The sequence below is a fragment of the Oncorhynchus kisutch genome, linkage group LG11, assembly GCF_002021735.2.
Source record: "Oncorhynchus kisutch isolate 150728-3 linkage group LG11, Okis_V2, whole genome shotgun sequence".
Classification (NCBI taxonomy): Eukaryota; Metazoa; Chordata; class Actinopteri; order Salmoniformes; family Salmonidae; genus Oncorhynchus; species Oncorhynchus kisutch.
In genome coordinates, this window is record NC_034184.2 from 69228152 (window position 1) to 69243090 (window position 14939).

Consider the following 14939-nt stretch of genomic DNA (forward strand, 5'->3'; position numbering starts at 1 on the left):
CACAGTTTCAATGGCACAGGAACAGTTTATTCTTGCCATTTGGGAGCTGGAGTTGGCATGTGTCTGTCTGTCTGTCTGTCTGTCTGTCTGTCTGTCTGTCTGTCTGTCTGTCTGTCTGTCTGTCTGTCTGTCTGTCTGTCTGTCTGTCTGTCTGTCTGTCTGTCTGTCTGTCTGTCTGTCTGTCTGTCTGTCTGTCTGTGTTTACATGTGGCAGGAGATGGTCTGCTCCAGAAACTCAAAATAAAGAGAGCACCTTGCCCCCTGACACTCGTAAATACATCTTTGCTTATGTCAATTAACCATCTCCAGAAATGCTATCTATTTATGTTTGGCTTCCATAAACAAAAGCACATTTTGTGTGCGTGTAAGGTCCCCATGATATTCAGGACATTTGGATTTGTTGAGAGATACTAGCTGATGATTATGGTATTCATGTTGAACAGTCTACTGAAGCCGTGTGGCTAAAGGCTTGGATCAGAATCGTATGCTGATCATGCACAAATCCGTGGCTTACAGACAATCCTTTCAAAGTATAGGTATCAAAGCACTTAAACCTGGGTTGTTTTTCTCCATACTTAAATCCACCCCAGCCACATAACTCCTGGGCTACTGACTTATCCACATAATTGTTAAATATGATCTGTGTTCACATTTCCTCCATTTCCTTTGATGAACGACATGTTCTCCCAGCTCTGATGTGTCTACGGAAAGCCCAGAAACTTACCAAGGACTCCATCCACCCAAGCGGTACCAGAGCATCAGGTCTCGTACCAACAAGATCTGAGACAGCTTCTATCTCCAAGCAATTGGACCACTGAACAGCTAATCCACATTTTGCTACGTTACAGCCGTCTTCTAAAATGGATTAAATCATTTTTTCCCCTCATCAATCTCCACACAAAACCCCATAATGACAAAGTGAAAGCAGGTTTTTAGAAATGTTTGCAAATTTATGTAAAACAAAAAGCAGAAATACCTGATTTACATAAGTATTCAGACCCTTTGCTATGAGACTCGAAATTGAGCTCAGGTGCATCCTGACAGCCAAGACAACGCAGGAGTGACTTCGGGACAAGTCTCTGAATGTCCTTGAATGGCCCAACCAGAGCCTGGACTTGAACCCGATCGAACATCTGTGAAGAGACCTGAAAATAGCTGTGCAGCGACGCTCCCCATCCAACCTGATAGAGCTTGATGGATCCTCAGAGAAGAATGGGAGAAACTCCCCAAATACAGGTGTGCCAAGCTTGTAGCTTCGTACCCAAGACTCAAGGCTGTAATTGCTGCCATAGGTGCTTCAACAAAGTAAAGAGTCTGAATACTTATGTAAATGTGATATCAGTTTTTTATTTTTAAGAATTTAGCTAAAAAAAAGAAAAGAGTTTTGTTTTGTCATTATGGTGTATTGTATGTAGATTGATGAGGCGGGGACACGATGTAATCCATTTTAGAATAAGGCTGTAACGTAACAAAATGTGGAAAAAGTCAAGGGGTCTGAATACTTTCCGAATGCACTTTACATATCTACCTGAATGACCACATATTCCTGCACATTGATATGGTATTGGTACTCCTTCATTCTTATATGTTTTATTTCTCATGTGTTTACATGGTTTTTTTCTTCTTCTTGAACTCTGCATCGTTGGGAAAGAGCTTGTAAGTAAGCATTTCACTGTGGTGGTTGTAACCTGTTGTATTCGGCGCATGTGACAAATACAAGTTGATTCAATTTGATGGACCTGGATGCAACAATAGTGGAAACCCGCGATAATTCATTAGGAACTTGCACGAGAGATCTGATTGGATTATGGGACAACCAGATATCCCGCTAGGTCGTTGAGATACGTTCAGTCAGGAATTTCAAAGCTATTCACTCAGATGTCCTCCAGTCAATGATCTTAGTGGTCTGTCATTATTGGGTCATGGACTCCATATTATCACTCTCATGGGGTGTTCTGGTACTGAAATCAATGAATTAATGAGATTCCTCTTTGGGAAATTGTATTTAATGAGTTTTCACAGTGCATTTGTTAACATGTTCCATGTCCCAATGCAAGTTGTTGAATGATTGAGTTGTAGTTGACTGTGATTGAAAGAGGGGAGAACGCAGATCATGTTTTTGTGGATTTGCGAATTAAATACATTTGGCATGTCGAGTGACGTGCTGGCATGCCCGTGCGGAATGTTTTAATTAGGGTTAATGGGAAAGTAATCTCCTCTGTGGTTAAGATGTGCATTCAAACACACACACAGGATAATGGATGAAAAATGTATCCCACAAATCCTCATTACATCCAACATCTCTTAACGTACAGTTGATGGAACATGCATTGACTGGATACTGGGTGATACTGGGTGATACTGGGTGGTGTAGAGCAAACAAAAGGTACAATAGTGGAAGTAGGTGAACGCAAAGTCCTCCAAGATCTTTTAGGATCTTCTAAGCTATTTTAACAATACAAAAAACACCAAGAGAAATAATCTTCTAAGATCTAGAGTCAAGATCCTTCATCATTCTAAGTTTGTCATTGTGATTGCAGTAATTTTCTTCAAATCATATTATTATTATTAGGCCTCTATGAATTGAAGTTCTTTCTATTCTGATGTGGGTAGTTTTGATATCTTCAAAACTAGACGACATGTTTATTTTGAAATGGTTACGTTACTGTAAATGCAAATAGTTGTGTTGATGACTTTTTAGGATTCAGGTTGAACTCCATATCACAGGTTTGTGTGTATTAGTTTGAACAACCTCGTCTTGGCCGTATTCTGAGCTGTCTATTCCCTCCCTGGCACCTTGGTGTGTTGGAGCCCTGCCGGGCACCCTGAAGAGCCAGGGGCCCATAGTCTACTCCTATGCCTCATTGATAGACGTGCCAGTGTGTCCTCAAGCTCTCAAGTCCAGAGCCAGTTAGTCTCTCATAACAGCTAAATCAAGTTAGCTCGCTAGCTAGTGCAACATTTTGTTATGGCTTCCGAAATTAACTGCCAGTCAACAGACAGCTTTGTTCACTCTCGGTAGCAGCCTGTCACTGTATCCATCAACCAGTTACATTTCTATGTTTTTTTCTTTGTCTATGAAGACAAGATATCTTTCCAGAGATGAGACTGACAGGCTAAATCTGTACAGTTCATCAAGCCACTTTGATGGCCTCCCCTTTAATGCCGCTTCCTGGAGTAGAGATGGTTAAAGGTGGTTATTTATCACACCCGTTATTATCTTCGGTCCCAAATCAATGCCATGTGCAAGGGTTTCTGTTGCCAGCTCTCAACTCCACAGCTCTGTCTTTATGAGCAGGACTGAGATGAAAGACGCTTTAAACGGCGAGAGAGAAGCAAACCGTTTAGACACAGAGAGGCTTCATTACAAAGAGCTTTTGTTGACTCTGCTGTTTGGGCCCCCGTTTTTTTCATGTGTTTTTATCTAGTGTGTTAACTAGCGCCGTCTGCAGCTTATGAATGTTTTACGAAGGCATATATCGCTCAGGTTCAAAGCGTCTGCGTCTGTGCCCTCCCCTGGCCGCTCGCCTTTGACAGTAGGGGTTCATGCGGAGCGAGCACCATGGGAATCCAAACATTTGTTTAAAGTTTTATGCAACACAACAACAAAGCAAAACAAGCATGCGAAAACTCGGATATCCATCTACTGCTATACTGTGTCAGTATATCCTGTCTACGGAGATATCTGCTGCTCGTGGCAGTATATCCTGTCTACGGAGATATCTGCTGCTCGTGGCAGTATATCCTGTCTACGGAGATATCTGCTGCTCGTGGCAGTATATCCTGTCTACGGAGATATCTGCTGCTCGTGGCAGTATATCCTGTCTACGGAGATATCTGCTGCTCGTGGCAGTATATCCTGTCTACGGAGATATCTGCTGCTCGTGGCAGTATATCCTGTCTACGGAGATATCTGCTGCTCGTGGCAGTATATCCTGTCTACGGAGATATCTGCTGCTCGTGGCAGTATATCCTGTCTACGGAGATATCTGCTGCTCGTGGCAGTATATCCTGTCTACGGAGATATCTGCTGCTCGTGGCAGTATATCCTGTCTACGGAGATATCTGCTGCTCGTGGCAGTATATCCTGTCTACGGAGATATCTGCTGCTCGTGGCAGTATATCCTGCCTATGGAGATATCTGCTGCTCGTGGCAGTATATCCTGTCTACGGAGATATCTGCTGCTCGTGGCAGTATATCCTGAATATCCTGAGATTATACAGCCATTTCTTCTAATGCCATCACAGGGGCCCAACTGCGATTGGCCTCTTGGGGAGATGTTCCTGTGCAATGGCTACCTGCTTTTTAAAAGTGCCTTCCTTGACGCCTTCAAACTGATAACAGAATCCAATTCACTATCAGTCTTTCTACCGTTAGACCCGGTCATCCCTTCCAAACTAACTGACTGTTTACACACTAATATGTAGATTTGTTCTTTCTTGTTTGACCTGGCTCTTTTTCGGAGCATCATCACTAATGTGAAGCTCCTTGTGCTCTCCCACGGTGTCCCTGGCCGTGCCTCTGGCGATGTCTAGGTCCCACCCCGATCACACAGTCTCCCAGAGTGCATTGCACTATGACTCACCAGAAATACCAGCCTCCTGAGCTGTCTTTGGTTCATAGAGGGTGTACTGTGTTGTGTGCTCCCACATCGGCCTCTTATGAAAAGCTCCCTACCAGCCAGAAGCCAGCACTGTGCGCCCACACTCCAAATTCACTCACAGAAAATGTAGCTCAAAAGGTTTCTCTGAAAATGTCACTTCAGCTGTTTAAAAAAAAACTTTTCTCCTCTCTCTCACATCTGCCTAGTGTTGCTACTCACTGCTTTGAACCTGAGCAAATAGAAAAATTGAGAAGTTACACTTTTCAATTGAAATTGGGGTTTGGGCGGTGGCATTGAAAGAAGGCCATGGTAAAGATTGGATGGTTTCATTTCACTCTAGATGTTTTTTGGGCCAATAGAGGAGGACCAGAGTTGGGCCCACTGTAACGGACACAGCACAGCATACAGTTCCAGAGCATGGGCAATAAGAACCAGCCGGACCAGCGTTGTAACAGGGCGGACAGTGGGAATAACTCACGCCTTTTCTGTGGAACAAAATGTTTTCAGTGTATTTTAAGAGGCTAGTGCAGTGCATTACTGAGCAAAGGGCACCCGTAAAAACTTCATTTCATCTCAGGCGTTATTTTAGCTCGAAGGGGGTTTTGGAAGTTTGAATGCACATGTTTTATGACATTTGTTAAAAATGTAATACAGGCCATGTTTTTATTGGTGTGGGTTGAGAAAGGCCTGTAAAACACTGTGTATAGTACACAATGTAGAGGACAAAATGTATAGATACGATGTAGAGGACAATGTATAGGACAATGTATAGTACACAATGTATAGACCGGCTGTACTTTGACGTTATATAGCCATTTCCTTATACCTACTTTGTTTACCTTTACATTTTTCATTTCCTCATTGAGCCTCTGATTTACTTCAATAGCCAATCCACCGTGTTTTGTGTGAGAAAACAATTCCTGTCAACAATATTGGAATATGAATGAATGTGGTTGGCCTTCATTTTGTTACCAGTCAGGTATAAGAGGAAATACTGCACCCATATATTTATAGAAGAGGAATTCAGACTGTAAACGATTTAACGATTACACTACTTTGTTATGATCCATAAAAGCCATTAAGAGGAATGTTTTGCATTATATATAAACTAGCTCTTAACCACACCACATTGTGTTTAACATCGTCTCGTGGTAAAGACATAGATTGTAAATGTACAATTGAAGCATAATTGGTACAGTTTTCATTTTATCAATGCTGGCGTCAAATATCGACACTCAACTTACAGGAAACCTTATAAAACAATACAGTATAGGCTACTGCATCTGAAAAATGACAGAATAACACTCAAAGCATTTATCCTCATCTCATCTGTCCTGATTGGCTTACCATTTTTCCTTCTTTCTCTCTGTCCGTGTGTGCAGTGTCCGAGGTGCCGATGCAGGAAACGGAATCCGTGTGTTCATCCCAGACATCGGCATGTTCGTGGCGGGCCTGGTCACGTGGCTGCTGTGCCTGAGTCTGGAGGAGAAGCAGCAGGTGAAAGACATGTCGCAGCAGCACAACGCCAACTGCGAGCCAGATCAGGTGAGCTCATCATCTCTCTACAGAGAAACGTTGGGCCCTGGTCTATTTGGATTTAGATGGGAGCCCTAAACTTCCAACACCCTTATCAATGTCTGACGTAATACAGCGCAATACAGGCCAGAAACTTACAGAAGAGTAATGACAAGACTAACAGAACCCGAAGAAACAAATACTTTAACTTTGTCTTATAAAGTCACTCCAAATACTCTGCTGTCCTTCCTCTGTCCTGTTCTGATATTTTGGGGTAAAATTGGGCTTACACTGAACTTATCTGGGGCTAGAGTAGAGAATTCCTGGGGCAGTTTGGTTACCACAACAGAAAGTTGTGCAATCATAGGCAATCAGTGAAAGTGTAAGCTCTTAACTCCTTAACATTACATGTTAATCCTCAGTAATCCAACCAAAGACTCCACCCTTCCTCATCTTGGGGATATGTTTGGTCATCAAAACACACACACACACTGTCTCCAGTGCGCTGGTCTCTCAGAGCATGGAGAGCTGCAATCCGTCTTCCTATTTTATAGCAGGGGGGCTGTTGGCTGCTCACTTCCAGGTGCACTAAATTAGACCCTGCAGCTCCGGGAGAGCGTAATAAGTGAAGCACATTACTGTCTGGATGAATACCAAACAGCCATCATTTGTGTGCGTGTGTGTTTGTGCATGTGTGTGTTTGTGGGGGGGATTTTTCCCAGGACTGTGATTCTCTCTCTTTCCCTAGTGAAGGGGCACTACTGCTGTGTTTGATCAGCCTCCCTGAGCGTGTTGGAAAGCTTCTTTCCCTCTGGAGCCACTCTGTTGTTCTGGCAACACACACACACTGGTGGAGCCTGTTCATCTGGCAGAACACCGGCCACAACACAGATGTAGGCCTAGATGAAATAGACGAGATAGCTGTTGTACAAGTGAGAAGCGAAAGAGAGGGTGGGGATAGGTTAAGGTCAGTTGATGAGAAACACAGCAACTCTCCTGAAATGGGCCTCGGGTTGGGTCTCGGCAGCCAAAGAGATTGCGTTCGGAAGCCGAACAGGAAATTGGGGGGTTTGTCATATTCCTCAATGCGGATGTGAATTTGTCTTTGTTTATTATGTTTTGTGGGTGATGGAGGGGCCATTCCAACAATGGTTACCATATAAAATGGGTCATTCCAACAATGATTACCGTATAAAATGGGTCATTCCAACAATGGTTACCGTATAAAATGGGTCATTCCAACAATGGTTACCATATGAATGGGTCATTCCAACAATGGTTACCATATAAATGGGTAATTCCAACCGTGGTTACCATATAAATGGGACATTCAAACAATGGTTACCATATAAATGGGTCATTCCAACCATGGTTACCATATAAATGGGTCATTCCAAAAGTGGTTACCATATAAATGGGTCATTCCAACTGTGGTTGCCGTATAAATGGGTCATTCTAAATGTATATTGCTGTACAAGACTCTAGATATCTAGATTTAGTTGACCATGTGGTTTTTACTAAAGTTGAGTATCATCAGTCTAAAGGATTATTTCGGGTAGTGGATAATTAAGTAGTGTTGCACCAGCTAAACATTGCATTGATATACCCAATTATTAATGCAGTAAAAATGAAAAGCATGTCATATTTTTGTAACCATTTTATGGCATTAAGTTCAGTCCTTGGAACTGTTTGAACATGATCACTTGATTCAATTTAAGAGCCCCTTATTGTAAAAAATCTTGGTCTCCACCAAGCGGTTCTCCAAATTAAAGTTATGACAAATGCCTGATGTTCTTTTTCCCTCCATCAGAATAAGAATGTTGGGTTTCTCTCGGCAGCCGTGAAGAAAAGGTCCTATTTTTGTAGTCACTTCATTCGGCTGTTGGCTAGTTGGGGAACTGTGAACACATGTCCAATTTGGGCCCTTTGGTTCTTGTTGTAGCCTTGTTCTACTGGCCAAGACCATGGCAGAGAGAGTGACGCCCACACAGTGCATTCAGAAAGTATTCGCACCCCTTGACTTTTTCCACATGTTGTTGTGTTACAGCCTGAATTTAACATGGATTGAATTTAGATTTTTATTTGTCACTGGCCTACACACAGTAAGTACCCCATAATGTAAAAATGGAATGATGTTTTTCAAAATGAATGACAAATTAATTAAAAATTAAGAGCTGAAATGTTTTGAGCCAATAAGTATTTAACCCCTTTATTATGTCAGGCCTAAATAAGTTCAGGAGAAAAAATGTGCTTAAAACAAGTCACATAATTATCTGTAACGTCCCTCAGTCGAGCAGTGAATATCAAACACAGATTCAACCACAAAGACCATTGAGGTTTTCCAATGCCTCACAAAGAAGGGCACCTGTTGGTAGATGTAAAAAATGTATAAAAATAGCAGACATTGAATATCCCTTTAAGTATGGTGAAGTTATTAATTACACTTTGGATGGTGTATCAATACATCCAGTCATTACAGAGATACAGGCGTCCTTCCTAACTCAGTTGACGGAGAGGAAGGAAACCACTCATGGATTTCATCATGAGGCCAATGGTGACTTTAAAACATTTACAGAGTTTAATGGCTGTGATAGGAGAAAACTGAGGATGGATCAACAACATTGTAGTTACTCCACAGTATTAACCTAATTGACAGAGTGAAAAGAAGGATGCCTGTACAGAACTTTTGCCCTGAATACAAATTCAATACAAAACATTACAGACTACCAATCTCCATATTTTAAAGCATAGTGGTGGCTGCATCATGTTATGGGTATGCTTGTAATCACTAAGGACTGGGGAGTTTTTCAGGATAAAAATGGAATGGAGCTAATGTAACGGGATTTGTCTTCCTCTGATGAGGAGTAAGAGAGGTCAGACCAATTTGCAGCTGGTATGTGTCCATTTTAATAATACAAACTGAACACTAAACAAATACAAAATAACAAGGTGAAAGACAGAAAGGAAAACCAAAACAGTTCCGTGTGGAACACACAGACACAGAAAACAATCACCCACGAAACACTGGTGGGAAAAGGCTACCTACGTATGATTCTCAATCAGAGACAACTAACGACACCTGCCTCTGATTGAGAACCATACCAGGCCAAACGCAAAATACAACATAGAAAAATAAACATAGACTGCCCACCCCAACTCACGCCCTGACCATACTAAAACAAAGACAAAACAAAGGAACTAAGGTCAGAACGTGACAGCTAAGCACAGGCAAAATCCTAGAGGAAAACCTGGTTCAGTTTGCCTTCCACCAGACACTGGGAGATGAATTCACCTTTCAGCAGGAAAATAACCTAAAACACAAGGACAAATCTACACTGGTGTTGCTTACCAAGAAGAAAGTGAATGTCCCTGGGATGCCGAGTTACTATTTTGACTTAAATCTACTTGACAATCTATGGCAAGACCTGAAAATGGTTGTCTAGCAATGATCAACAACCAGTTTGCTTGAATAGTGGGCAAATGTTGCACAATCCAGGTGTGGAAATCTCTTAGAGACTAACTAAGAAAGACTCACAGTTGTAATCGTTGCCAAAGGTGCTTCTAAAAAGTGGTGTTAATACTTATGTAAATTAGATATCTGTATTTTATCTTCAATACATTTGCCAACATTTCTAAAAACATGTTTTCACTTTGTCATCTATTTAATCAATTTTGAATTCAGGCTGGAGCACAATAAAATGTGGAATAAGTCAAGGGCTATGAATACTTTCTGAAGGCATCCCCTCTCCTGACCCCTGGTGACCCTCTGCGACCTTGGGCTTGTGTGACTCGGTTCTGCTCGTTGACTTTAACTCGAGTACCGTCTTCCACAATGCCTCGATTGATCCATAGCTCCCTGGCACCTTCGTTTGGCCTTCGTTATGTGGCCCGTTTCCTGCAACTCTCTGTTTTTTTCTGCCTTCATTTAACACATACCAGCATGCGTCCTGTTCCAAGGTCGAGCTGTTTTCGGCCATGTGGCTCAGACCAGCTTTTGCAAAAAGTATTGGAGTCCTGCTTATTTTTTTCCTTATTCTCTGATTTTGGCGTCTCCTCCTCTGTCTCATAGGCCAGTATTTGACCTGGCTGCTAACACTCTGCCTAGTTTTCTCCCCCTCTGTCTCATAGGCCAGTATTTGACCTGGCTGCTAACACTCTGCCTAGTTTTCTCCCCCTCTGTCTCATAGGCCAGTATTTGACGTGGCTGTAAACACTGCGTAGTTTTCTCCCCCTCTGTCTCATATGCCAGTATTTCACCCGGCTGCAAACACTCTGCCTAGTTTTCTCCCACCGTTTTGGCATGTCATGTGTTTACTCTTGATGGTTTTCTCCTCCCTCCTTGAGCCACATCTTGTTTTGCAATCATTGGCGTATAGATGGCCTGCTTTGACACCAGCCTGATTTATGTGGTGCCAGTGTGAGTCACAGTCATTACATGTATGGGATGCCTCTGAGACCGTGACACAGTGACAGGTGAGGCACCAGACTGATTGACTGTTGGCAGGACACAGGAAACACAACATTAATATCCACCGCCTAATGTCTCTTACTCTAAGTGGAGTGTGTGGTTCATGTTATGTCTGACTCTGTCTGACTCTGTGACATAAAAGCATTACCTTTATTAAAAAGATGCTCGGCTCCCAATGTTGGGCTCCTGTCTCCATGGGCACAGCACTCCGTCTCTCTCTCTCTCTCTCTCTCTCTCTCTCTCTCTCTCTCTCTCTCTCTCTCTCTCTCTCTCTCTCTCTCTCTCTCTCTCTCTCTCTCTCTCTCTCTCTCTTTCGTTGGCTGTCCATCTGTAATTCAATAATTCACTTTGACTGAAGTCTGAGGTCCATTTTTCATGCCTAATTTTAGGGATGTGTTTGTGTAATCCCCACCACTACTCATTTTGACTTTCTCTGTGTGTTAATCACCGAGCTGTCTAAACGCCAACCGACTAAACCCCGCTCCGATGCCTCTCCGATGCCGACGAAATCGTGCGTGCCTTCCGAAAGTATTCAGACCCCTTGACTGTTTCCACATTTTGTTACGTTACAGCCTTTTTCTAAAATGTATTAAATCATCTACACACAATACCCATAATGACAAAGTAAAAACAGTTTTATAAAAAAGATAAACAGAAATACCTTATTTACATAAGTATTCAAACCCTTTGCTATGAGACTCAAAATTGAGCTCAGGTGCATCCTGTTTCCATTGATCATCCTTGAGATGTTTCTACAACTTGAGTGGAGTCCACCTGTGGTAAATTCATTTGATTGGACATGATTTGGAAAGGCACACACCTGTCTATATACAGGTGTGCCAAGCTTGTAGCGTCATACCCAAGAAGACTCGAGGCTGTAATCGCTACCAAAGGTGCTTCAACAAAGTACTGAGTAAAGGTTCTGAATACTTATATAGTTCCATATTATAGTTCCATTTTTTTTTTTTATTAGCAAAAAATTCAAAAATCCTGGTTTTGCTATGTCATTATGGGGTATTGTGTGTAGATTTTTCCTCTCCAATTTTAGAATAAGGCTGTAACCTACCAAAATGTTGAAAAAGTAAAGCGGTCTGAATAGTTTACAAAAGGCACTGTAATCCTGCGAAAATCCTAATTCGTGCAACATTAGTCTTAGCTCAATATTTGTGTTGCCGCGGAATGTGCCGCTCACAGCGCACCAGCACTTCCTAATCTTTGTCTGTTTTGCTCCCATTAACAATACATTTGCATTCCAGCGCCAGGGGAAGGAGACACATCTGGTCGACATTAGCTGGGGTTGTGTTTTCGACAGCGGCAGTGCTACATTTCACATGAACATTTTAGTAATTTAGAGAGGACAGGTTAATAGGTGATAAGGGGACGTACAGTAGTGCGACGTACAGAGCGACGTACAGTAGTGAGTGCATAAATTTTATTTTGTGCTAGGGTTACCAGACTCCTCTCTTTCTTACCTCTCCCTCTTTTTCCTCTCTCTTCCTGTATGTCCTTTCCTCTCCTCCTCTCACATTCTATTATCTCCTGTCCTCTTTCCATGCCTCTAGTCTTCTATAGTTTCCTCTTATCTCCTATTAACCTGTCCTCTCTTCCTCTCTTATCCACTCTGTATCATCTCTCACTCTGCTGCCATGTGCTTGGTGGATTGCATCTTCAACGCTCCTCATCTGGTGGCTCGTATTCTCACCGTTCCTCATTTGGTGGCTCGTATTCTCATCGCCCCTCATCTGGTGGCTCGTATCTTCACCGCTTCTCATTTGGTGGCTCGTATCTTCACCGCTTCTCATCTGGTGGCTCGTATCTTCACCACTTCTCATTTGGTGGCTCGTATTCTCACCGCCCTTCATCTGGTGGCTCGTATCTTCACCGCTTCTCATTTGGTGGCTCGTATCTTCACCGCTTCTCATTTGGTGGCTCGTATTCTCACCGCTCCTCATTTGGTGGCTCGTATTCTCACCGCCCCTCATCTGGTGGCTCGTATCTTCACCGCTTCTCATCTGGTGGCTCGTATTCTCACCGCTTCTCATTTGGTGGCTGGTATCTTCACCGCTTCTCATCTGGTGGCTCGTATCTTCACCGCTTCTCATTTGGTGGCTCGTATTCTCACCGCCCCTCATCTGGTGGCTCGTATCTTCACCGCTTCTCATCTGGTGGCTAGTATCTTCACCGCTTCTCATTTGGTGGCTCGTATCTTCACCGCTTCTCATTTGGTGGCTCGTATCTTCACCGCTTCTCATTTGGAGGCTCGTATTCTCACCGCTTCTCATTTGGTGGCTCGTATTCTCACCGCTTCTCAGTTGGTGGCTCGTATTCTCACCGCTTCCCATTTGGTGGCTCGTATTCTCACCGCTTCTCATTTGGTGGCTCGTATTCTCACCGCTTCTCATTTGGTGGCTCGTATCTTCACCACTCATCTGTTAGCTCGTATCTTCACCACTCCTCATCTGGTGACTCGTATTCTCACTGCTCCTCATCTGGTGCCAGTGAAAGAATCTCAGTGCCAGGACCGGGCTCCTGCTCCAAACTTTCCCCCTCTTCTCTCTCTCTCTCTCTCTCTCTCTCTCTCTCTCTCTCTCTCTCTCCCTACTCCCTCTCCCCTAATAAAAAAAAGTGTGGGGATGTGTTCTCTCCAAGTGTACAGCGTGTTGTGGAGTGGTAATGAGTTGGTATGTTCCCCCCCCCCACCCTCCCTTGGCAGGGTCCTTTACAGCTGTATGACTCAGGGGCTAATTAGAACCTCACCACCATACTGCCCCGCTGTACTCCTTTCTGCTCTGCTCTGATCACTGGCTGGCTCTCTCACAACTCCACAGCCTAGTCATCACACTTGCCAATGTACAGGCTCACTCTGATGCTAAAGTTAGTCCATGGACCTGTGGGCTAGTCTGTAGGCTAGTCAATGGTAGTTAACTAGTTACAGATGTAGCTAGCTGATACTAGCTAGAAGCTACTGTAGGAAAGGGACAAGACAATGGTGGCCGCTACTGATGCCTACTGAAACCCACCACTCTGATCCTAATCTTCTCCCATGACCCGTTACAGGGGGGCTCCACCTATAGTTCACTCTGCCTTAAATCTAGGGGCCCCTCTTAGTTTGATATCTTTAGGGTCTAAGATTAATGAGTCGCTATGTTACTGATCCCATATACAGTGCATTCAGACCCCTTGACTTTTTCCACATTTGGTTACGTTATGGCCTTATTCAAATGTATTAAATAAACACCTGAAATATCACATTAACATAAGTATTAAGAACCTTTACTCAGTACTTTGTTGAAGCACCTTTGGTAGCGATTACAGCCTTGAGTCTTCTTGGGTTTGACGCTGCAAGCTTGGCACACCTGTATTTGGGGAGTTTATCCTGTTCTTCTATGCAGATCCTCGCAAGCTCTGTCAGGTTGGATGGGGAACGTTGCTGCACAGCTATTTTCAGGTTTCTCCAGAGAAGTTCGATCGGGTACAAGTCTGGGCTCTGGTTGGGCCACTCAAGGAAATTCTGAGACTTGTCCCAAAGCCACTCCTGCGTTGTCTTTACTGTGTGCTTAGCATCGTTGTCCTGTTGGAAGGTGAACCTTCACGCCAGTCTGTGGTCCTGATTGCTACGGTGCAGGTTTTCATCAAGGATCTCTCTGTACTTTGCTCCATACATCTTTCCCTCGATCCTGACTAGTCTCCCAGTCCCAGCGGGCTGCCATGTGCCTTTGACTGAGGAGTGGATTCCGTCTGGCCACTACCATAATGGCCTGATTGGTGGAGTGCTGCAGAGATGGTTGTCCTACTGGAAGGTTCTCCCATCCCCACAGAGGAACTCTGGAGCTCTGTCAGAGTGACCATCAAGTTCTTGGTCACCTCCCTGACCAAGGCCCTTCTCCCCCGATTGCTCAGTTTGGCCGGGCGGCCAGCACTAGGAAGTCTTGGTGGTTCCAAACTTCTTCAATTTAAAAATTATGGAGGCTACTGTGTTCTTGGAGACCTTCAATGCTGCAGACATTTTTTGATACCATTCCCAAGATCTGTGCCTCAACACAATCCTGTCTTGGAGCTCCACGAACAATTCCTTTGACCCCATGGCTTGGTTTTTGTTCTGACATGCACTGTCAACTGTGGGACCTTATATAGACAGGTGTGTGCCTTTCCAAATCATGTCAAATCAATTGAATTTACCACAGGTGGACTCCAATCAAGTTGTAGAAACATCTCAAGGATGATCAATGGAAACAGGATTCACCTGAGCTCAATTTCGAGTCTCATAGCAAAGGGTCTGAATACTTATGTAAATAAGGTATTTCTGTTTTTTATTTTTAATAAATGTGCAAACATTTCTAAAAAACAGCTTT

At 43.4% G+C, this 14939-nt stretch overlaps 1 protein-coding gene across 1 annotated transcript in view; it reads left to right on the forward strand.

The window, feature by feature from the left end:
* The window catches only part of LOC109900166 (piezo-type mechanosensitive ion channel component 2), a 158704-nt gene that overhangs the window by 68942 nt on the left and 74823 nt on the right, over positions 1–14939 (forward strand). Inside the window, exon 5 of the mRNA XM_031836185.1 lies at positions 5987–6149. Within this exon, the coding sequence (XP_031692045.1) occupies positions 5987–6149 (163 nt within the window). The remainder of the gene's footprint in view (positions 1–5986; positions 6150–14939) is intronic.